This window comes from Amblyraja radiata, chromosome 7 (assembly GCF_010909765.2).
Source record: "Amblyraja radiata isolate CabotCenter1 chromosome 7, sAmbRad1.1.pri, whole genome shotgun sequence".
Taxonomy (NCBI): Eukaryota; Metazoa; Chordata; class Chondrichthyes; order Rajiformes; family Rajidae; genus Amblyraja; species Amblyraja radiata.
Window position 1 is genome coordinate 26383401 of NC_045962.1, and position 24257 is coordinate 26407657.

The 24257-nt window shown below is 40.4% G+C and overlaps 1 protein-coding gene and 1 non-coding gene across 3 annotated transcripts in view; both read left to right on the forward strand.

The window, feature by feature from the left end:
• The first annotated feature begins 446 nt into the window (after nucleotides 1-446).
• trnam-cau lies at nucleotides 447-519 on the forward strand. Its single transcript has one exon. It is a non-coding gene; the product is annotated as a tRNA-Met (tRNA).
• A 1532-nt stretch (nucleotides 520-2051) lies between these two features.
• Nucleotides 2052-24257, forward strand: part of chrna1 (cholinergic receptor nicotinic alpha 1 subunit) — a 38449-nt gene continuing 16243 nt past the window's right edge. The window contains exons 1-6 of one of the 2 annotated variants that reach the window (XM_033023922.1): nucleotides 2052-2154; nucleotides 6887-7029; nucleotides 11266-11310; nucleotides 11478-11587; nucleotides 14308-14503; nucleotides 20231-20468. In XM_033023922.1, the coding sequence (XP_032879813.1) occupies nucleotides 2070-2154; nucleotides 6887-7029; nucleotides 11266-11310; nucleotides 11478-11587; nucleotides 14308-14503; nucleotides 20231-20468 (817 nt within the window). In that variant the 5' untranslated portion in view covers nucleotides 2052-2069. Of the gene's footprint in view, nucleotides 2155-4007; nucleotides 4231-6886; nucleotides 7030-11265; nucleotides 11311-11477; nucleotides 11588-14307; nucleotides 14504-20230; nucleotides 20469-24257 lie in introns of those variants that run through there. The other variant, XM_033023923.1, reaches the window with a different exon arrangement.

Below are 24257 nucleotides of genomic sequence, written 5' to 3' on the forward strand. Positions count from 1 at the left end.
CACAGTAAGGTTAAGGGTGTATAATCACAGTTTTATACATGCAGTCACTGTGCAGGCTGTGTGTTTTGCACAGTGGAGATCTCGGTGCAGCCGCCCAGCACAGCGTTGACGGCACCGACTGACAACACGACAGAGACCCTGATCGTTATATCCATGAGAGGAAACGATGCATTGCAGGAAACGTCTGTAACCTGATTAACTGCCCGGAAATAAACAAGATAATTCGCAAAGTGCTGGAATAACTCGGGCAGCATTGCTGGAGGACGCGGACAGGCGACTTTTCCAGTCGGGACTCTTCTTCAGATTGATCAAAACAAATAAATAAAAGGTTGAACAAATAAATAAACTACAAAAGCAATTTCCGTCGACAGAAATATTGAAGAAATGTCCGAAAATAGACGAACACGCTAGAGCTACATGGCCTCTGCTCGCAAGTTCGGGACAGAGCCTCGTTAGCGCAGTAGGTAGCGCGTCAGTCTCATAATCTGAAGGTCGTGAGTTCGATCCTCACACGGGGCACATCCTTTTACTGCAGCTCTGCTATACTGCTGCAATTATACACTGATTATTAATCTCCCTCCCCATCCTAGATGTTTCTTATTTGGATTGCTCATTCTACTCAATCACACCACAGTTGTTCTCACATGCGATATCAGAATTTATATTTGTAACTTGCATTGCAATAAATGTATTCATTCATCAATTAAACAACATCTCTGCAGCACAAATGCTCGCCGATCCGCTGAGTTACTCCAGTACTTTGTGTTTTGCTCAAGACTCCAGCCTCTACACTACCCCTTTCTTGTAGCAATGTTACAAAATTTTGAGATTTAAAAAATCAAGTCTGTAATTTATCCCATCAGATAAAGCATAAAAATAAGTTTAATTTGACACCTAATTCACTTTCATATCTCAAGTATTTAAAAAGTTATGGCCATTTTCATACTCGGAAATGAGCATCTTGTTCCCTATTGATTTTCTATGGACATAACAAAAAAGCTGTGATCGTGAACAGTCAAAAGCCCATAACTTTCTTAAAAATTAAGAGAACTGAATGAAATTTACAGTTATCATAGATTGAAGCATTCTGAAACAAATATAAAATAATCTTACTTGGATGACCTGAAATTAAAGCATATAATTAGTTAGTTACCTAATTGTAGCTAATTTCAGACTTCAATTACTAGATCTAAACATCTATCCATTTCTTAATAAATGATTAACATTTTTAAATAGCCTAAATGTCCAAATAATATTCACAAATAATTCACAATAAAACATGATTTTTAAATCTCATTTACATTAATTTATAGACCAAATGGAAGGAATTTAGTGTTCAATTGCTGTAAATAAATGCCCATTTAAATCAGCTTTCTAGTGAGATCCTGTGAACGCGCTGGTTTAGAACGTTCACATTGCGGTAGATTTGTGCCCCAAATACCGAGAAAAATACTGCGGGATATAATGGGCCCAAAATGAGCTACTCGCAATATTAAACTTTGTATAAAGGGATCTTTAGAAGCCCTTTTTAATGTAAAAATATACAGCCTACCTTCAGCTGTCTGCTTTATGAGACCCTGCGGTTGCTGGCGGTCGCGGGTTTAGAGATTGATTTTTAAACTACTATAACTATTATACGAGGCCTTTAAAACTAATAATAGCCTTTGCGACGGTGTCTTCCAGCGATTTTTCGTTAATAATTAACTAGGCTGAACATCTTCGATTTGAACAGCCTAGAGAAAATCGCGTTTTAAACCCGCCCCCTCTAAACGGCGCCAAAATCGCGCACACCCGCAGCGGCAGATTTTCAACGACGCTTCAGGTAGGCTTTGCAACATACCTATTTCTTGTGTCTCCCCAGAAGTTACATGTGTTGATGGAGTTAACCCTGGTCCTTAAGGGGCTGCTATGAGCTGGCAAGTATAAGTTAACATTTGTACGTTTTTATTGTTTGTTTATTGGCGAGACCCCTTGCCTCTGATTGACTGCATGCGTCCTCTGTTACCTAGAAATATTGATTTATTCAGCACAACTCTTAAAAGTAGAAACGCCCAAACGTTGATATTGCAATGATAGTGGAGTTCTGCTATTTTGTTACACTGCTGTGTTACACTCGACATTCAAATTCAGTTTGCTGTCACCTTACACGCTGGGGTATTCAATGATATTCATTGTTCACATGAAGCTCACAAAGTAAACAGTAATGATAAAATGATCAACCAAAAATAGAGGATGTTTCCACAAGTGTCTAAGGCTAGAGGCCATAGCTAGCAATGTTACACAATTTTGAGATTTAAAAAATCAAGTCTGCAATGTATCCCATCAGATAAAGCATAAAAAGAAGTTTAATTTGATACCTAATTCACTTTCATATCTTCAGTATTAAAAATGTTATGGCCATTTTCATACTCGGAAATTAGCATCTTGTTCCCTATTGCACATTCACACAAGAATTCACAATATAACATGATTTTTAAATCTCATTGTCATGAATTTATAGGCCAAATGTAAGGAATTTAGTGTTCCTGTAGAATTCCTGTAAATTAATGGCCATTTTAATCATCTTGCGAGTGGGATTTTGTGGAACGCGATCGATTGGAACGTTGCGGTTGCGGTGAATTTAAACCCCATATCGGCAGGAAAAACACTGCCGGTTCATATGGAGCCAAAATCACCGTTTCGCAACGTAAAATGTGGATTAAGGTCAGCCTAAGAAGCACGTTTATATGTAAAATAAACGGCTTTCCTTTCGCTGTCCCATACCTGAAATCCGTCCCCGTTGTCGGCGTTCACAGCATTAGAAGCGGCTTTTTAGTTTACTCCAGCGCTCAAATGGTCCAACGATTTTTTTTTAAAAATCCCCAAAATGGCAGTCGGAACAAATCTTCAACGTTAACTAGCTCCCCGAGAAAATATAATCCAGGACAGGCGGTAGAAGACCGCATTTTAACCTCGCCCCCCCCCCCCCTCAAAGGCGCCAAAGTCGCGCACACGGCCAGTGACAGAACTGCAGTGCCGCTGAAGGTAAGTTTTGTAACATACCTACCATGGCCTCAGAATTAAAAGACATTATTTTCGGAAGGAGATGAGGAGGAATTTCTTCAGACAGAGGGTGGTGAATCTGTGGAAATCTTTGCCACCGAAGGCTGTGGAAGCAGTCAGTGGATATATTTAAAGCAGAGATAGATAGGTTCTTGATTTGTATAGGTGTTGGAGGTTATGGGGAGAAGGCTGGGGTTAGGATGGAGAGGTAGATCAGCCATGATTGAATGGCAGAGTAGACTTGATGGGCCAAATGGCCTAGTTCTACTATCTCTTATGCTCTTATGAAGTTCAATAAAGTCTGATTAAAGATACTTCGAAGGTCTCCAAGGAGGTGGATGGGAGTATTTTTTTTACATTTTTGAAAATTATATAGGTGAATGGCAAGTCTATGACTCTTTTATTTAGCTGTTATAGTTCTTCTTTTGTATTGAAAAAAATTCAGAACATAAAGCAGTAGAACTCAGGAACAGGCCTTTTGGCTCATGATACCAAGCCAGACATGATATGCAGCATTATATCATGCATGTAGCATTTGTACCCTGGAACAGTGCGCTGCTATTTAATACCATTTGTAAACGTAGAAATCCCAACACCTGAATTTGTGAACCACCGTACTTCCCAGTTGCTTAGTCTTGTACCTTACACCAATCACCACCCCTATCCCCAAACTCCTCTACTTGTCATCTCTTCCCCCACCAAGAGTTTACTTCAGTATCACACAGGCTGTATTCATTGTCCTCTTCAATACTAAAGGAATGGACCTGGACATTAGAGTGTTGTCAACGGTCCACTTTAATGGAAAGCAGAAGTGTATCGTAACATACAGTAAATGGTTTTCATTGTGCAGATTCTGCTTTAATGCTGCTCATTGTTTCCAGCTCTTACTGATGCATCTCTCTCATAACCAAGCTAGTATGTTTGTTAACCCCTCCCCTACATTCCCCTCAGTTGCCAACTACCAGCTGTCACAGAGACAGGTGGCAGAAGAGAGGAACGGAGAGTTGAGAACTCATCTCTTCACAAGGATAGAGCTACACTCAGATGTCCAGAAGACCTGACAAGTTCATCAAGTTTAGTTGTTGGAAGTGCCAGATTTGCTTGAAAAGCCCAACATAGAAAGCTGGAGAATGATTCTGTCCGATTACTCGCACGTGGGGTTGATGCTACTGTTATTTTCATGTGGTGGTAAGGTCATATGGTGTGCTGGTTTGATTCAGTTGAAAACTGCAACATGTTTGTTTCATATATATTTTTTCATTTTATATAGTTTGCTTTGGAAATGTTCAGAGAAGTGTTTGGTATTTTAGACTGACGGCAACATGTGCTGCCTGGTTCTATTCCTGGATTTCCATGATAAAAATGCCTGATGTCCAAGTTATGAATGAATACATAGTTGGTGTTTTGTAATCCAGAATTTCAATTTATTACTTTATATCATCAAGTTTATACGAAATGCACAGTAACTTACAGCATGGTCATTGTTCCTATTTTAGGGAGAGAGATTTTGGATTAATCTTTGAGGATGGTCTGAATTTCCGCTCCGAGTCTGGAATAGTCAATGTTTATCCAAGGTCACTAGTTGGAGTCTGCCTGGGGAGAGGGATTGGTCAGCGTAGCAGGATTTATGTTACACAACGGAAATAGTTGCTTTGCAATCGCAATAGTAATGATTCTGGAATGTGGCGTAATGGCATGTACTACAGCTTAGGATATTTCTTTTTATGATCAAGCTGAATTAATCAAGCTTTTGATTCATTTGAGCATTTTATGCACTGTTCATGGTTTGACGAGCCAGCGTGAGCTAGTAGAAGTTATCTGGAAGGTAATAAGCCAATATCATTCATATCTCTCTGTTTGCCACACAGTAAATAAGACACTGAAAATCAGTGGGTTTATTTTGGAACTTTGCGGTTAGTTCCTTGAAATTTGATATGTCTGCTGACTATACATTGGACTGCATTTTATAGATTTATTTATTCAAAAACTTTCATGGATACACGGCAGCTGTTTGAGGTTTTGCAACGTGACATGTGGAATAATCCATGCTGTAATTCTTCCTGAGTGTAAAAATAGTAATTGGATACATAGTTCCAGAAATCATGAAAGGAAATGGTATAAGGTAATAAACATGTTGAAATAATTAAAAACTATATTTAAATTAAAGCCAGATCAAATATTATTATTTAGTTGAAATAATAGAATCTTTACTTATTGCCATGAAGAGATTTGTGATGTATTTTGTCAGCTTACCATGTACATAAACAAATATTAGGTAGCAAAATAAATTTATTACAGAACAGTTCATGTGAGAATTTGAGTCAATACAAAACCAAATATAATCAATTATGATATAAAATTAATGGTAAATAGATGGAAGATACAATGGTTTGTGTTTGCAAAACATAATCCTTGTAAATATTAGAGAAGCCAAACATTTGACATCAAAATCAGTAATTTATTTGAGAGTTCTTTTAATGGCCTATTGAAGGCCAGTTTGGCAAAATCCCAAGGAAGTGTTTCCTTACACGATTTCCATTTTAGATTCTACTGATCTTTGTTGAAGTAACACAATTTTGTTGAAGTAACACAACGTTGCAGTAATCGCACAATTCCACCAATCTGCCCACCTGGAGAATGTTGTCCTAATTTCAGAAATCAATTATCGAAGTTCATTTTGAACCTCAGCTAATAATTGGTGTATGTTACTATGACCACGTGGGCATCCTCTAAGGTTTAATGCCGCAGAGTGTGCTGAGGTGCTTTGCAGAGGGTTTCAATAAAAATGTTGGTCAAACCATGTAAAATATTGGGGAAGATGATAAAGGTATAGTCATAAAGCTAACTTGTAAGATACAGTTTGAAAGGAAGAATGATACAAAGAGAGAGGGAGAGAGAGAGAAATATTTAAATTTAGAACCTTAGGATCAACACTAAGGCAACTAAAGGTACACATGATGGAGTAATTAAATACAGGGATAATCAAAAGACCAGAATTAGAGAAGGGAAAATATATTAGGTTGTAGATCTGGGGGAGATCTTGTGAAAGTTTTATACCCGAAAGTTGTCTGTCTCTCCACAGATGCTGTCTGAACCATTGAGTTTCTTTAGCAGTTTGTTTTTTGCTCAAGATACCAGCATCTGATATCCTTTTTGTCATCTAAACCAGTAGTTTTGTCCCTTTCCGCTATTAGTTGGTGGGAAGTTATACCTATGGTATGATGACAATTTATTAGAAAATAACATAGCCAATGAGTTGGTGATAACATAATGCTGGTGTTTCGGTGTTAACGTGAAGAAAACAATATCAAATATAATGATTTTTTTGGAAGAAAAATACATTTTAGAACACAAGAATGTAAAAGGACGTCCATGAAACCCGTAATAAAGTCAGAGTGCTGAGGTATTTCTACACATTGGGAAATGAACAGAAAGGTGTTGCAAAGGATTCTTTCTCATCACCTGATAGCCAGTATAACAACACAGTTAACCGTTACTTTTGGCTAAGTTATAGTGAAGAGTCTAAGCGAATGGAAGAAAGAAAAGAATAACTAAGATGCAGATAATTGAGAGAAAACAATAAAAGGTTAGGTGGATAGGAAAGGTTAAGAACGATATGGGCTAAATGCCAGTAAACTAGCTTAGATGGGGTATTTTGGTTGACGGACCATTTGGGCTGAAGGGCCTGTTTCCACACTGTTTGATTCTATGGGTCTATAAAATGCTCGAATGTTAATAAACCAATTATCACATGGAAAAATACAATGAGAATTAAAATAAGGCTACCGCGATTCTATGATCAAGGACATATTACAAAATGTATTTCCGTCTTGTCTTTTCACAGGTCTGGTGTTGGCTTCTGAACATGAAACGCGTTTGGTGGCTAATTTATTCCAAAGATATAACAAGGTGATTCGTCCAGTGGAGAATCACAAGCATTGTGTGAATGTCACAGTGGGTCTGCAGCTGATTCAACTCATCAATGTGGTATGAAGCTAGTCATTTCTGTGTTTGTGGAAGAATGATGACCTGCATAGTTCAACTGCCACTCACATGGCCAATTATAGCCTTGCATTAGTTTAGTTTTAGCTTTGGAGTCACAGCATGGAAACAGCCCACCTTCAGCCCACTGAGTCCTTGCTGGCCATTGATCACCCATTTGCACTAGTTTTATGGTATCCCACTTTTTCATCCACTCCCTACACACAAGTGGGCAATTTACGGAGCCCAATTATTCTACAAACCTGCACGTCTTTGGGATATGGGAGGAAACCAAAGCACCCGGAGGAAACCTGTATGGTCACAGGAAGAACGTGCAAACTCTGCGCAGACAGCACCCGAGGTCAGGGTCTCTGGCGGTGTGAGACAGGAGCTATACCAGCTGCACCTCTGTGTTGCACCAACTTCAGAGTTTAATTGCAGTACCAACTTTATACATGAGCGCAACAAATAATCAGCAAAAAACAACTAGATTACATTAATTAATACAATTCTATAATTAGTTTGAATTTCAGTGCAAAGTTTTACATGTTGTGGGGTTTCTCTTCAGTTACCTGAGTCTAGAACTTAAGAAAGTTCCAAAGGCCTTTGAACTCTACGAGAGTTCACTCAATATTCCACCACCATTTTGTGGGTGGTCTGTGGTACACCTGGGCATCAACGGTTACGGGGAGAAGGCAGAATAATGGGGTTGAGAGGAAAAATAGATCAGCCATGATCGAGTGGTGGAGCAGTCTGAATGGGCCGAATGGCCTAGTTCTGCTCCTATGCTCCATGATCTTATGATCTTACTAGAGTTTGGATGGCACCTGGAATGTGCTGCCAGAGGTGGGGAAACAGACACAATCACTACATTCAAGAGGCATTTAGACCGGCACTCGAATAGGCAAGACATAGAAGGATATGGACCTATTGCAGGCAAATGGAATTAGTATGGATGGATAAAAAGATATGTTGGGATGAAGAGCCCATTTCTATGCTCCATGTCTCTATTTATATGGTTGTTGTGGCATTCTTGTGAAGCAGGAGACAGCTGCAGACTTTTACAGCTATCCCAAGGGGAGATGGTAAGTCATTCTTAGTTTGAAATCTAATTTCCTACTCATCTATCACTGAACGGCAACTGCTGGGGAGGAGGAGAAAAACGAAGAGTAAGACAGAGATGCAGCATGCGAGGCAGAATGATTCTTTTTTAATCTCTAATCCGACTTCAGATTCCTCTGATACCAAAAATGTCTAGAATTTCATCTCTGGCTGCTAACACTAAATTCACCATATATAAGTGGCTGCTAGTTCAATTCTACTTCCAAAGTTCCGGTCCCCTGAACCAAATTTCAGAAGCTGAGTAAAACATGCAGCTGCTACTATACTAATCAGGACTGAACATTTGGTCACAACTCAGCTTATGCTTTGTTTGTGGATAGACTGGATAGACTTGGTTTATACCCTCTAGAATTTAGGAGATTGAGAGGGGATCTTATAGAAACTTACAAAATTCTTAAGGGGTTGGACAGGCTAGATGCAGGAAGATTGCTCCCGATGTTGGGGAAGTCCAGGACAAGGGGTCACAGCTTAAGGATAAGGGGGAAATCCTTTAAAACCGAGATGAGAAGAACTTTTTTCACACAGAGAGTGGTGAATCTCTGGAATTCCCTGCCACAGAGGGTAGTCGAGGCCAGTTCATTGGCTATATTTAAGAGGGAGTTAGATGTGGCCCTTGTGGCTAAGGGGATCAGAGGGTATGGAGAGAAGGCAGGTACGGGATACTGAGTTGGATGATCAGCCATGATCATATTGAATGGCGGTGCAGGCTCGAAGGGCCGAATGGCCTACTCCTGCACCTAATTTCTATGTTTCTATGTTTCTATGTTTCAATCTCAGCTCTTCTGAGTGGACTGCATAATGTACAGGAGGATGTGGCGTCAGGCAACCAGCAGAGCCTAAAGCGTGAGGTGTGGTCTTGGTGAGCCTCCACTGAGGCTAAGGAAAAATACCCATAGCTCATGGGACCTGTGACCCGATAATCCTAGCCTCATATATTGTAGACTGGACCTACACTCTACAAAAAGACACAAAGCACTGAAGTAACTCAACGGGTCAGGCAGCATCTCTGGAGAACATGGATAGGCGATGTTTCGGGTCGGGACCCTTCTTCAGACTGTTTGTAGTAGGGGGGAGGAAAGCTGGTGGCGAGCCAAAACCTAGGCAAGTGATAGGTGGATACAGGTGAAAGGGGTTTGATTGGCAGATGGGTGGACAAAGTCTAGGGATGAAAATTAGAGAAAAAGCTCTGAGATGAGAGCAGACATGTGGTCTCACTCTGGCAATGGAGGGGGCCAGGGACAGGCAGGTCGTTATGGGAATAGGAAAGGGAGTTAAAATGGTTAGCAACCAAGAGATGGCCTTGGTGGACTGAGGACTAGAGTTCGGCGAAATGGCCATCCAGTCAGCATTTGGTCTCAGTGTGAAGTTGTGTTGCCGCTTTATAGAACTTTGGTTAGGCTGCATTCAGAGTATTGTGTACAGTTCTGGTCACCCCATTATAGGAAGGAAGTTAAGGCTTCGGAGAGGATGCAGAAGAAAGTTATCAGCATGCTGTCTGGATTAGAGGGCATTAGCTTTAAGGATAGGTTGGACAAACTTGAATTATTTACTCTGGAGTGTCAGAGGTTAAGGGGAAGCCTGATAGATATGTAAAATTACAAGAGGCATAGATAGGATAGACAGTACAAACCTTTTTCCCCAAGTTGGAAAAATCAAATACTAGAGGGCATAGCTTTAAGGTAAGACCAGTAAAGTTTAGAATATAGATCAGTATAGCACAAGAACAGGCCCTTCGGCCCACAATGTCTGTGCCAAGCATATTGCCAAGACCATCTCAAATTGACCTGCACATAATCAATATCCCTCCCATTCCCTGCCTATCCAACCGCTTATCCAAAAGCCTCTTGAATGTCATTAATTGATCTGCCTCAACCACCAATCCTGGTAGCACGTTCCAGGTGCTCACCAACCTTTGTGTAACAAAAGTTACCCCGCACATCTCAATTACACTTTGCACCCCTCACCTTAAAGGTATGCTCTTTAGTATTTGACTTTTCCATCCTGGGTAAAGATTGTGACTGTCTACCCCAAGTGTTCCCAACATGGGGTAAATTTACCCCTAGGGGGGGATAGATTTCGCCTACCTGGGGGGTAAATTTGTTGATTCTGGATTTGTACATATTTTTTCTCATTGACTGACTGTGTTTGGTTCTGGTATGCCGGTATCTGTTCATCATTAGTTGTTCATAAATATGTGAAATAACATTGTTATGTGCTATTAAAGTTGCCAGGGGTAAATGGGACGAAAAAGGTTGGGAAGCCCTAGTCTACCCTATATATGCCTCTCATAATTTTTTACAGTGATTTGCAAGTTTTTTCAGATAGAGGATGGTACATACTGGCGGGTGTGGTGGTGGAGGCAGATGGTATGAATTGGGGCATTTAAGGGATTTTCAATAAACATATGGATATGCTGGAAGCAAAAGATCATGTGCAGGCAGAGGACCTGACATCATGTTTGGCAGGGTCATTGTGACCAAAGGGCCTGTCCCTACACTATATTGTTCTATGTTCTTTTGCCTGGTTATTGTGTCTTGTGTTGATACCTCTAATGTACCTTCACGTTATTCCAAAATCAAAATATGAAAATTATAAATGAATTGCCATATTTAAATGGGGGAATTTGCAGGCAGATCTCAAAGAAAGCCAAATCTTTGTTTGGGAAAGTGACTGTTCTGTTTTAGCAGCACAAAACAAGCTAAGTAGATTATGCCCCCGATTAACTATTACAGGACCAATTGCATTTCTTTGAAATTTCATGGCACAAATCTCAAATTTTACTTAAATGTTTCAATACCATCTGGAAATTAAGTAAATGGAATGCCAGCATTTATTATTATTTAAAATAATCATATCTTTGGATTATTTTCTTTTATTATTCTGAAATCTCCAAAAGATAGTACAATTTCAATTAAGTTTCTGGTAGATATTTTGAGACCATGCAATGCAACAGTTGAAAGTATTGACTTAGTTTGAAAATAGGGCTTTATTATATTTTAATGTACATGGTTGCTGAATAGTGCATGTACCTGAATGTTCTTACAGTTCTACACATAACTGTCTGTTTAAAATAATAGTGTATTTTGATTCTTGGCTAAAGTTGTACAATTGTTCCATTAGGATGAAGTAAATCAAATTGTGGAAACAAATGTGCGCCTCAGGCAGGTAAATAGATTTTATTCCCTAAGCTCTACATTTCAATATTGGTAAAACATTTCTGCTAAATGCTTAACATTGCACTGTGTCTAAAAAGTAGTAATTATTGCTGCCTAGCCACATTTAAAGTTAGTTAGCGTGATTGAACTGACATTGGGAAGTTGTTTCTTCTTTAGCAATGGGTTGACGTGAAGCTTCGCTGGACTCCAGAGGACTATGGTGGAATTAAAAAGATCAGGGTGCCTTCTGCAGATATTTGGCTACCAGATATAGTTCTGTACAACAAGTAAGTAAACAGCAATATTTAAAAAATGTAAGCATGGGTTAGAAACCCTGGCTTTTTCAAAGTTTGAATTATTTTGATGAATGATATTTTGATACAGTGGTGCAGTGGTAGAGTTGCTGCCTAATAGTGCCAGAGCCTCAGATTCAATCCGGACTACAGGTGCTCTCTGTATGGAGTTTGTACATTCTCCCTATGACTGCGTGGGCTTTCTCCAGATGCTCTGATTTCTTCCGGATTCCAAGGTCGTGCAGGTTTGTAGATGAATTGGCTTCTGTAAATTGTTCCTAGTGTGTAGGACAGAACTAGTGTACTGATGATAGTTCATTGCCATGGGCCCTAAGGTATATCTTTAAACTCAACGAAACTGAATTTGGAAGAAAGAATATAAGACATGGGAGTATAAGTAGACAACAGGGGCCCTCGTCAGTTCTGCCATCAAATTAAATGATATCTGATATGAAATTTGGCTGCAACACATCTTTCTGCTCAATTACATTTATCCATTAACCTACAGTGCATAAATAATAATATCCCTGTTTTGAATTTACTTAATTACAATATTTGAAGTTGTTCACCGATCTGTACCCTGTAAGAAAATAAATGTCTTCACATCTCAGTCTTAAGTATTAAGACTGAAAAGTCTTAAGTCCTTATTCTGAGACCATATCCCCAAGTCTATCAGATCAGAGCAAATGAGCAACTTTTCAATCCATCGTGCTTCTATAAATAAGACCAAAACTCTGCTCGGTATCCACAGTGTGCTCATTTAAAGCATGTACATTTCCAACAAGTCTTCTTGACCTGTGTACTTGCAGTGAAAATTAACATTCTATTTTAATTAATTACAAGAATACGTGGTGGTATTTTGAGCACCAGTTTTAATAATCTCCCACTATTTAAATCCCCTCCCCTCTCATCCCAGGAATCAGTCCTATGAACTTTTATTGTAAAATTTTATTGTAAAATAAAATATTGTTAAAATTGAGCATGTGCGTCTTAAAATTAGGTGACCAAAACTATTCTCTGCATTACATGTGGTGTAATTAAAAGTGTGTACATTTCCAACAGGACCGCTTAACTTCTGCACTTGCAGTGAAAACTAACATTTTATTTTCATTAATTACAGGTATACCTGCCTGGTGACTTTTTGTGCAATGGATTTTGATAATTTTCCACTATTTTAATAAACCATCTTTCTGTTCTTCCAAAGTGGGTAACTTCACATTTTTACTTGCTGTATTTCATCTGCCAAGTTATCGCCCATTCACTCAACCTACCTATGAGCTTTTGCAGATATTTAATGTCCTTATCATAATTTACTTTCCACCTAACTTTGTATTATCTGCAAACGTAGCTATTTTGCACTTGGTCCTTTAATTTGTAATAAACATCATTTGTAGGTCACTTTAGACCTGCACTGATCCCAGAGGCACTCATTCATCACAGCTTGTTAAGTTGTAAAATGTATGCTCTTAGTTTTGTCTCCAAGCAAAACTTTTATGTGGCACCTTATTAAATGCCCATAGGAAATTAAAATATGCCATACCTAGTGAGTCCCTGTAATCTATCTTGCTAGTTACATTCTCAAATCATTCTTATACATTTAGAGTCATAGAGTCATACAGCATGGAAACAGGCCCTTGAGCACAACCTACCCATGCCGACCAACATGCCGCAGCTACACAAGTCCCATCTGCCCACACTTGGTCCATTACCTCTAAACCAGTCCTATCCAATTGTCAATGTTATGATAGTACCTGCCTCAACTACCTCCTCCAGTATCTCGTTGCTTATTCCCACCGCCCTTTGTGTAAAACAGTTACCCCTCGGGTTTCCGTTAAATGTTTCCCTCCTCATCTTAAACCGATGTCCTCTGGTTCTCAATTCCCCTACTGTGAGCAAAAGGCTCTGGACACTTACACAATCTATTCCCAAATGGGTTCAGCAACATTTATTTCATAAAGTTATGTTGATTCTGGCTAATAATGTTCCTGTTTCTAAATGTTCTGTTATCAGAATGAATTTAGCAATGGCGTTATGTTTTGCAATGGTGTTATTTCTTTGCAATGGTGTTTCCTTTGCAATAGTGAGCATAACATCATTGCAACGAAAGTGCTCCATCACTGTTACTTGGGAAATTCCACGGTCACGCTGCTGGGCTGTGCAACCCGGTACAGTTCCCCAAACCTCTTACTGCAATCGATCTTGTTATCAAGTGATCTCCCACTTGCCGTTGGTTAAGAATTTCACTATTGTAAACATATGCCACTATTTATATATTTTTTATCAGTTATATGAATGTTTAGGTTTATTTTCTTTGGCAAACCATAGGGAAAATACATATAAAAGGGAGGAATTGAAAAACAGATATAAATCAACAAAACAAAAATGCCATTTAAAAAAATGCATTTATTAGTAAAATTATTAAAATGTAGAAGACAATCATTGCGTTTATATATGGTACATCTGATCTTTTTGGATCGTACGCAAAACAAAGCTTTTCACTGTATCGTGATACACGTGACAATAAACCTCAATTTACACCTGAAATTATATTCTTTAATTCATTTTTTAAAATTTTACTTTGATTATTGGAATTTAACAAGAGATTAATGTATCCATAGATATATTTGGCTGTCTAATGAAGCAAGTTCATCTGAATGTAGTTGTTTGCCAAAAAAATAATAGTTTTCAGTAATAATTGTTTTATCTCCCTACAGTGCTGATGGTGATTTTGCCATTGTTCAAATGACCAAAGTCCTTTTGGAACATACAGGAAAAATAATCTGGACACCTCCAGCAATTTTCAAAAGCTACTGTGAAATTATTGTAACACATTTCCCATTTGATCAACAAAATTGTAGCATGAAGCTGGGAATCTGGACATATGATGGTACAAAAGTTTCCATATCCCCGGTATGTTTAAATCTTCATCAAAAATGTTGACATTTGTATAATATTAAATGAAATCGAGCACTGTCTTTTCATGTGAAGCCTAACACCTCTTCTTCGGACAAACACTCCCCTCCCCCTCCCCTTGCTTTTCTCACCCCCCCCCCCCCCCCCCCCCCCCCCACCTTCTTCTCCTTCCTCCACTAAAAGTCAGTTAACCAGTTCCACAGTTTGTAACGATGTATCCCTCTTGATCACCCTGTCCCTAGCCAACAATCGGCCTATCATGGAACCTCCCTTCTTCCACTCTCTCCCCCCCCCCCTCCCACAATCAGTCAGAAGAATGGTTCTGACTCAAAACATCACCTATCCATTTTCTCCAGGGATGCTGCCTGTCCCGCTGAGTTACTCCAGCGCTTTGTGTCAACCTCATCTTCAGATATTGATATGGAAGGCCTTCATTACTTGTCCAAATGTCTATTCTTTAAACACCAGTCAAAATGTCTATTCTTAGTCTGTTTCTCTCAGTTACGCAGAATACTAATTTATTCTCTCCCACAAATGTTCCCAGGTTTCATGTGTCAGTGTAAAGTGACAATGGAATGATTGGGAGGGAAACTGGTCTGTGTGATGGACTGTGCTGCATCTACAATGCACTGCTATTTCTTTCAGTGTTGGATAGAACAGTTTCAAACCAAGTTAGTTGTAATGTGTCCTGATCATATTCATACATGTTTCCAGGTTGGGTTGTTGGATAATCACTGTACCCAGTGGGACCCATATCAGTTTCTCGGTCTTTCTAATTTTCTGCTCCTTAATGGAAGATCTATTGTATCCTTATTGGGGATGCTGCACTCCTTGCTCCATAGTTGTTGCACCAAACTTAGAAAACGTGATTCAGTGGTAGTTGTGAAAGGAAACTCCAATTTGGCAGAATGAAATGATAACTTAGCTTTAAGGTATTTTACACACTGAGTGGTGGAAGCATATAATAGATTGTCAGCGCACCATGAAAGCTGAATACATCTGTTGTAACAAACTTAGAAAACTTGTTTAAGTGGGAGTTACAAAAGTAGATAGCCTTTGGCAGAATGAAGAGAGAGCTCCATGGAATATAACCTAGCCTATCCAGCTTCTCCTTATAGCTCAGCAAAAGATGGAATACAAGAAGAAGATAGAAAACTTAATAACGTAGTGTCAAGGCAGCAATCTGTCCCTTGAAGTGTAGGGATCAGTCATGGACTTCAGGATAATGGGTGTAGTAAATGTCCCAGTCAGCATTCATGTTGCGGAAGTGGAGATAGTTGAGAGCTTCAAGTTGCTGGGCATAAATCTCACCAACACTTTGTCCTGGTCTAATTACATTGATGCTATAACCAAGAAAGCACACCAACATCTCCACTTTCTCAGAAACCAATGAAATTTGGTATCAATTTGGTATCTTATCAATTCCTGAAGATACACTTTAGTTTAGAGATACAGCGTGGAAACAGGCCCTTCGGCCCACCGGGTCCGCACCGAACGGTGATCACTGTATATTAACACAATCCTACACACACTAGGGACAATTTTTACATTTACCAAGCCAATTAATCTACCAACTTGTACGTCTTTGGAGTGTGGGAGGAAACCGAAGATCTCTGGCCTCGGGGAGAACGTACAAACTCTGTACAGACAGCACCCTAGGGTCTCTGGAGCTGCAAGCACTGTAAGGCAGCAACTCTACTGCTGCACCACCGTGCCACACTGTAGAAAACATACTATAGGATTCATTACAGCTTGGTTTGAAACTGAGACCACAAAAAATTGCAGAGTTATGGATGCAGGCCAGTCCTTCACACTGCACAGCCTCCCCCCCCCCCCCCCCCCCCCCCCCCCCCCCCCCCCCCCCCCCATTGATTCTATCTTTACTTCAAGCTGCCTCGGGGAAAACAGCCAGCATAAACCAGGACCATTAACACCCTGGTCATTCCCTCTTCTCCTTCCTCGCATTGGCATGAAGATACTAAAGCTTGACAGTCCTCTTCACCAGATTCAGGTGCAGTTTCTTACCTGCTGTTATCAGACTATAAACTAAGAGTGATTTCTTGATCTCCCAACCTTCCTCATTGTGACGCTTGCAGTTTATTATCTGCACTTTCTCAGTAGGAGAAACACTGTAAAGCTTTAACACTGTATTCTGTTTTCTTTAGTACAATCAAGTCACACACTGTCCGTTGTACTTGTGCATGGCTTGATTGTACCCCTGTATGGTGTGATTTAACTCAACAGCACGCAAATAAAGTTTTTCACTGTATCTTGTTACACGTGACAATAACAAACCAATACCAATGTTCAGGCATATGTATTGTAGATGAAATTAAAGAGATAATTTTCTGCTTCGTGACACTAAATTCTCAAAGCTCATGGGGGACCTCCAGTGGCAGAACTGTGTAGCACAGCTTCAGAAAAGCTGAACTGTTCATATTTGCATCCATCGCATCCATGGTCAATCCTTGATGTTCAGCGCTTCCCTGTCCTGTACACCTCCACTACCCCATGCACCCTCTAAAATGCGCCAAATGTCCAGAATGGGAGATGCTACACATCTGACCTTCTGCTTTGCCAATGCCACTCGTCATTGAGTCTGGCAGTGGGGCCCAGATGTGTGATGAGAGGGGGAGGTCACATCTTACATTGGCCATCAGCTTAAGGTGGGGATAGGTGGTATTGGAAGTGCAACTCCGCTCCGTTAAGTGGATGGCCAGAGATAAGCTATTGTTATTTTATATTAAGGTTTTTAATTATTTGTTAGTGTTTAACTATCAGGGCTAAAAGCCCATGAAAGGGTCAACTTGTTGAAGGCCGTCAGGACATTCCTCGGCTGGTTCTCCTATAGTACCATGCGCTGAGGCCTGTTTGTGGCTCTGAAATTCTCAGCCTCATAGGCTGCCTTTCAAAGGCAGAAGGTCCATTAGTGCAGAGAAAGGTAAATCCAGGCAATGCCCGCACAACAGGTCAGGTCCAGAAAAGGTCACAAATTGCTGGAGTAACTCAGTGGGTCAGGCAACACCTCTGTTTTGGGCCGGCAAACTTCTTCAGACTAATTGTAATGGGGAGGGGAGAAAGCTGGGAGAGAAGAGGAGCAGGGCAAAGCATGGCGAGTGATTGGTGGATATAGGTGATACAGTTGAGGGGGAATCATTATATGATAGGCAGATTGTTGGAATAAAGCATAGAGATAAAAAAGCAAAGTTGTGAAACAGACTGATTGAAAGTTGCAAATATTGAAGCCAGAAGAAGGAGTGTAAAAGGAGGGGGAAGAGGAGGAGAGAAATAGGAGGGAGTCCAGTTGTAACACAGGGTAGCGGTTGAAAAGGGGAGGGCATGGGAGAGAAAAGGGGGAAGGGTGGTTGTTGGAGTTCCGGGACAAGTTGATTGAATATTTTAACTATCCTCCAACACTCCTCCCATCCATCCCCTCATTTCCTTCTACTTAGGATTCTCCTTGGAAGTACCCGGTAATTAAGACTAAAAAGCACGTGCCATTTTCATAACCAAGATGTTCAATGTTTATTCATTCAAAAAAATAAGCCTGAGAAAGATGCTGATATTTTAGATTTTATACCAATCCTCCTTGCAAAGACACTCCTGTTTTTTTTAATCACATTAACTTGAAGAGATACTTATACCTTTTACATTTTATATCTTAAAATTGGCGTCTGAAAATTATATATCCGAAAGCACAGAGAAAATGCTATCATCTATTTTCTATTGTATTAATGATATTTTTGAGTTAAAGTATTATTCTCAGCTACAAAGTAATGATTTGCACTAAGAATAAATATCAGGGTAACATAACTCTCCTGGGTATTTTTGTATCTTGTAAGGTTGAATACAAAGTAGTTGGCAATATTGTGACGCTTAATATCTCAGCCAAATCCCTTTTTTCTATCAATCTATTGATTGATAGCGACAAGAAAATACAGTTCAGTGACTACTCTGTATCAGAAAAAAGTTATTTATACAGTTTAAACTATATCTTTTATTAATACTTTCATAAGATTAAATGAATAATCTTAATTTTAGGCTATCTTAACCTACATTTGTCAACCATTATTTTATAGTTAATTAAAGAACAAAACACATAGATTCCCAGGCTAATTAAAGCTAATCAAATTCAATAGCATTTTATAAAATCCTGTTTGTAATGGCTAGGTAAATACAATAAGAATCCCAGGTACATTACATGGATGCAACTTGTCTCCATAATTTCAGTTATACTAATAAAAGGTGACATTTGTCACTGGTTGAAGTCTGCTGTAAGGCCTGTAGTCTAAGTTGAAACTGTCCATTAACAAAATGATGTCACCTGTAGCCATGATCTTAATGGGTAGGCAGGTCAGAAAAATAGGTTTACTCCAGATAACAGATTCATCCTGCTCCTGGTATATCTACTATATTTTAGTATGAATTATTGAAAATAGAAACATTATTGTAGAAATTAACATCATACCTGAAATGGGGAAAGTAATAAATATATAACTTGGATTATTTTCCCTGGCGCGTCGGATGCTGAGGCAAGACCTGATGAAAATACATAAAATTCTGAGAGGCATAGATAGACAGTCAAATGTTTTGTCCTAGGGTAGACATATCAAAGACTAGAGGGCAGAGCTTTAAGGTGAGATGGACAAAGTTTAAAGGAGATGTGTCCGGCAAGTTTGTTACACATTCTGTTTGTGGTGGGTGCCTGGCTGCCATGGTTAATGTTGGAGGTTTATACGATAAGGGCATTTCGGAGGTTTTTAGTTAGGCACATGCATGTGCAGGGAATGAAGGGAATGAATCCCGTGCGGGCAGAGGGGATTAGTTTAACCAGGCATCATGATCGGCATAAACATTTGGGGCTGAAGGGCCTGTTTCTGTGCTGCACCGCTCTGTGTTCTCTCGCTGATAAATATAACATCATGGTTGATGGAATAGGAACAAATGGAAAATGATCGTCAGGAATAGACGATCTAGTTCGAGCTGCACCAACCAGGAATGACATTTGACACATCATGAGTGGAGCCCCCCCATTCTCCCTTATCCCCCCACTATGTTCCTATCTTAATCTAGCACAGCAAACACAAAGCTACAGCCCAAGGTCACTTACGTGGATAAAATGGAAACTCCTCTTTCACCTGTTTTTTTAAATCCTGTATTTACTCATCAGATAGCACCTGCTTTATGCAGTTGATCATAAAAGAACAAATCTTTTGATTAAAAAAAGACACAAAATGCAGGAGTAACTCAGCGGGTCAGGCAGCATCTTTGGGGAACATGGGTTGGTGAATTTCGAGTCGGGACCCTTCTTCAAACTGATTGTAGTAGGGAGAGTGGGGGAAAAACTGGAAGTGAAAAAAACATGACAGGCGATAGAATACAGATGGCCGACATCCAGTGTAGATGTGGCATCGTGGTTGGCATGGGTAAGTTGGCCTGAAGGTCCTGTTTGCCTGTTTTTATGCTGTATTATATATGTGTATACACAGAGTCATGGAATCATACAGCATGATAACAGGCCCTTTGGCCCAACTTGCCCATGTTGACCAACATGCCCCATCTACACTAGTCCCACCTGACTGTGTTTGGCCTATATCCTTCTAAACCTTTCCTATCCATGTACCTGTCCAAATATCTTCATATATGTATATATATAGATATATATTTATATTCAGTTGTTGATTTAACTTGATACATAATTACAATGTTCTGATTCCTATTCAGGAAAGTGACCGGCCTGATTTGAGTACCTTTATGGAGAGTGGAGAATGGGTAATGAAAGATTACCGTGGATGGAAGCACTGGGTGTACTACACCTGCTGTCCTGATACTCCTTACCTGGACATCACCTACCACTTCATCATGCAACGCATCCCTCTGTATTTTGTTGTGAATGTCATCATTCCTTGTCTGCTCTTTTCATTCTTAACCGGATTAGTATTTTACTTGCCAACTGATTCAGGTATGAAAAGAATATTTGAAGGTAGTTGATATGTTTTGCAGTTATTCTAAAATGCAAATTTGAGATAGTTCCAATTTCCGATTAGTTATAGACACACAGTGCTGGAGTAACTCAGCGGGTCAGGCAGCATCCCTAAAGAACATGGATAGGTGACGTTACGGGTCCAGGCTGAATTGTCACCTATCCATGTTCTCTAACGATGCAGCCTGACCCACTGAGTTACTCCAACACTTTGTGTATTTTTTTGTAAACTAGCATCTGCAGTTCCTGGTTTCCACTCTCTGATTAGTAATGTTCTTGTCTTTTGTGTTCCTTAATTTTCTGTGTGTTTTTCACAGGTTTTTACAAATCTATCTTTTAGGCTCTTTCCGCAGCAGTCCTTTAGTGATCTCTGTCAAACAATATATAATTCCGCGGCATTTTAGTAAAATAGATTCAATGCAATTTGGTTTGAATTTCCCATTCACTCACTTTCTCTACTGGTGTTAACCATTGTTCCTCCCCTTCTCACCCACGTTCCTCTGTGAACTTATCCTCATGCTCTCTCATGTTCCTTACTCGCATTCCCATAATTTTATGTATGGGAATTATATCCATTCCTTTCCATATCCTTCCATGAACTCATCCTCATTCCCATTCCCATTCCACTCGCATTCCCATAATTTAATGTAAGCCATCTTTACTCCTAAGCTACTTCATGTATCTCATCTTTATTCCTAGACTTTCTGATGTGCCACACATCCACTCTCCCGTCTATTTCATGTTCACTCCCACATTCCTTTTCTTGTTTTGTGCCTAAATCCATTCCCATATACCTCGCATTCATCTTCTCATTCTGCCACGCATTCCGCCACATTTTTTTTGCTGAGGATAAAGAATATTTTAAAATATTTTACTATATTTTGCCGTAATTGCAGGGAAATTTTCACTCCATACTATCAGAAAGTGTAAAATGCAAATTGAGATTGTTCCAATTTTTGATTTGTTATGTACTTTCTCCTTGCCTTCTGTTGACATTTGTTGTGTTCAAAGTTGGTTTTCACTTGCCTTCTCTCCAGTTTTTAACCATTGTCCCTCCCCCTTTTTTCCATATCCTTTCATGAACTCGTCCTCATTACCATTCTCTTTCCACTCTCATTCCCATTATTTCATGTATGCCATCTTTGCTCCTGTATCTCACCTTCATTCCTAGACTCAATGGTTCACTGGTATTGTCACGTGTATGGTGGAATTATTTAAGACAATAAACTACAGGTGCAGGAGTAAGCCATACGGCCCTTAGAGTCAGCACCGCCATTCACTGTGATCATGGCTGATCATCCACAATCAGTACCCTACTCCTGCCTTCTCCCCATACCCCTTGACTCCGCTATCTTTAAGAGCTCTATCCAACTCTCTCTTAAAAGCATCCAGAGAATTGGCCTCCACTGCATTCTGAGGCAGAGAATTCCACAGATCCACAACCCTCTGTGTGAAAAGGTTTTTCCTAATTACTGTTCTAAATGGCTTACCCCTTATTCTTAAACTGTGGCCCCTGGTTCTGGACTCTCCCCAACATTGGGAACATGTTTCCTGCCTCTCGCGGGTCCAAACACTTAATAATCTTACATGTCTCAATAAGATCCTCTCTCATGCTTCTAAATTCCAGAGTATACAAGCCCAGCCGCTCCATTCTATCAACATATGACAGTCCCGGGAATTAACCTCATGAACCTACACTGCACTCTCCCAATAGCAAGAATGTCCTTCCTCAAATTTGGAGACCAAAACTGCACACAATTCTTCAGGTGTGGTCTCACTAGGGCCCTTTACAACTTCAGAAGGACCTCTTTGCTCTTATACTCAACTCCTCTTGTTATGAAGGCCAACATGCCATTCACTTTCTTCACTGCCTGCTGTACCTGCATGCATACTTTCAGTGACTGATGAACAAGGACCCCCAGATCTCGTTGTACTTCCCCTTTTCCCAATTTGACACCATTCAGATAATACAATACAATACAATACCGTTTATTTGTCATTTGAACCTCACATGAAGTTCAAACAAAATTTGGTTTCTGCAGTCATACAAGAAAAGAACCAAGACACACACCAACACAATTTACACAAACATCCATCACAGTGAATCTCCTCCTCACTGTGATGGAAGGCAAAGTCTTGTCTCTCCCCTGCTCTCCATTCCTCTCCCGAAGTCAAAGTCAAAGCCCCCGGCGGGCGCTAGCAAGTCCCACGGCCACTTAAAGCCGCGCCGGACGATGTAAGGCCCTGCTCCGGGTCCCGATGTTGGAGCCCCCGGCGGGCGCTAGCAAGTCCCGCGGCTGTTTAAGCCGCGCCGGGCGATGTAAGGCCCCGCTCCAGGTCACTTACAACCCCGCAATTCGGGCAGGAGAAGTTACCGCTGCTGGTGCTCCGTGAAGCAGTCTCCCACTGCGGACCCGCGAGCTCCCAGTGTCACCATCCACCGGAGTCGGGTCGCAGCAGCGCGCCACTACAGCTCTCCACGCTCCGAAGCCGGCCAGCTCCATGATGGTAGGTCCGCAGCTCCGCCGGCTCCGTGACTTGAGCTGTCGTTCCGGTTGGAGGCCGCTCCACGGCGCTAGGCCCCAACGGCAACGGAGACCCGATAGGGAAAAGGTCGGGTCCCCGTACAGGGAAGAGATCTAAAAGTTTCCCCCACCCCCCCCCCCCCCGTCCCCCACACATACACAGTCAAAAACCCACCACAGACTATACCCTCAACAGGAAGGCAGAATAATCTGCCTTCCTGTTTTTGCCACCAAAGTGAATAACTTCACATTTATCCACATTAAACTGCATTTGCCATGCATCTGCCCACTCACCCAACCAGTCCAATTCACCCTGCATCCTCATAGCATCCTCCTAACAGTTCAAACTGCCACCCAGCTTTGTGTCATCTGCAAATTTGCTAATGTTACTTTGAATCCCTTCATCTAAATCATTAATGTATATTGTAAATAGCTGTGGTCCCAGCACCGAGCCTTGCAGTATCCCACTAGTCACTGCCTGCCATTCTGAAAAGAACCCGTTAATCCCTACTCTTTGTTTCCTGTCTGCCAACCAATTTTCTATCCATGTCAGTACCCTGCCCCCAATACCATGTGCTCTAATTTTGCCCACTAATCTCCTATGTGGGACCTTATCAAATGCTTTCTGGAAGTCCAGGTACACTACATCCACTGGCTCTCCCTTGTCCATTTTCTTAGTTACATCCTCAAAAAATTCCAGAAGATTAGTCAAACATGATTTCCCCTTCGTAAATCCACGCTGCCTCGACCCGATCCTGTTACTGCTATCCAAATGTGCCGCTATTTCATATTTTATAATTGACTCCAGCATCTTCTCCATCACCAATGTCAGGCTAACTGGTTTATAATTCCCTGTTTTCTCTCTCCCGCCTTTATTAAAAAGTGGGATGACATTAGCTACCCTCATTTACATACAGTTCAGTGACAATCCAACTACACATTAGGCATAAACATACCAAGTAATATCCACTCTCCAATAGATCTCATGTTCACTCCCGCATTATTTCTCTTGTTTCGTACTTAAACCCTCTCTCACATACCTCATATTCACCTATATTCACCCTTGCAGTGCGCTATGTATTGCACTTTAATTCCCTGTTTTCGTCAAATTAGTTATTTTTTGTTGCACCATCAAAGGATAACATAACCTGTCTCTTTCTTCATACCATTATTTATGAGCTTTCTCTCCAACGGTTATAATCTTCACGAGGTTTGCTTGTGCTCTTTACCTTTAGTCAGACTC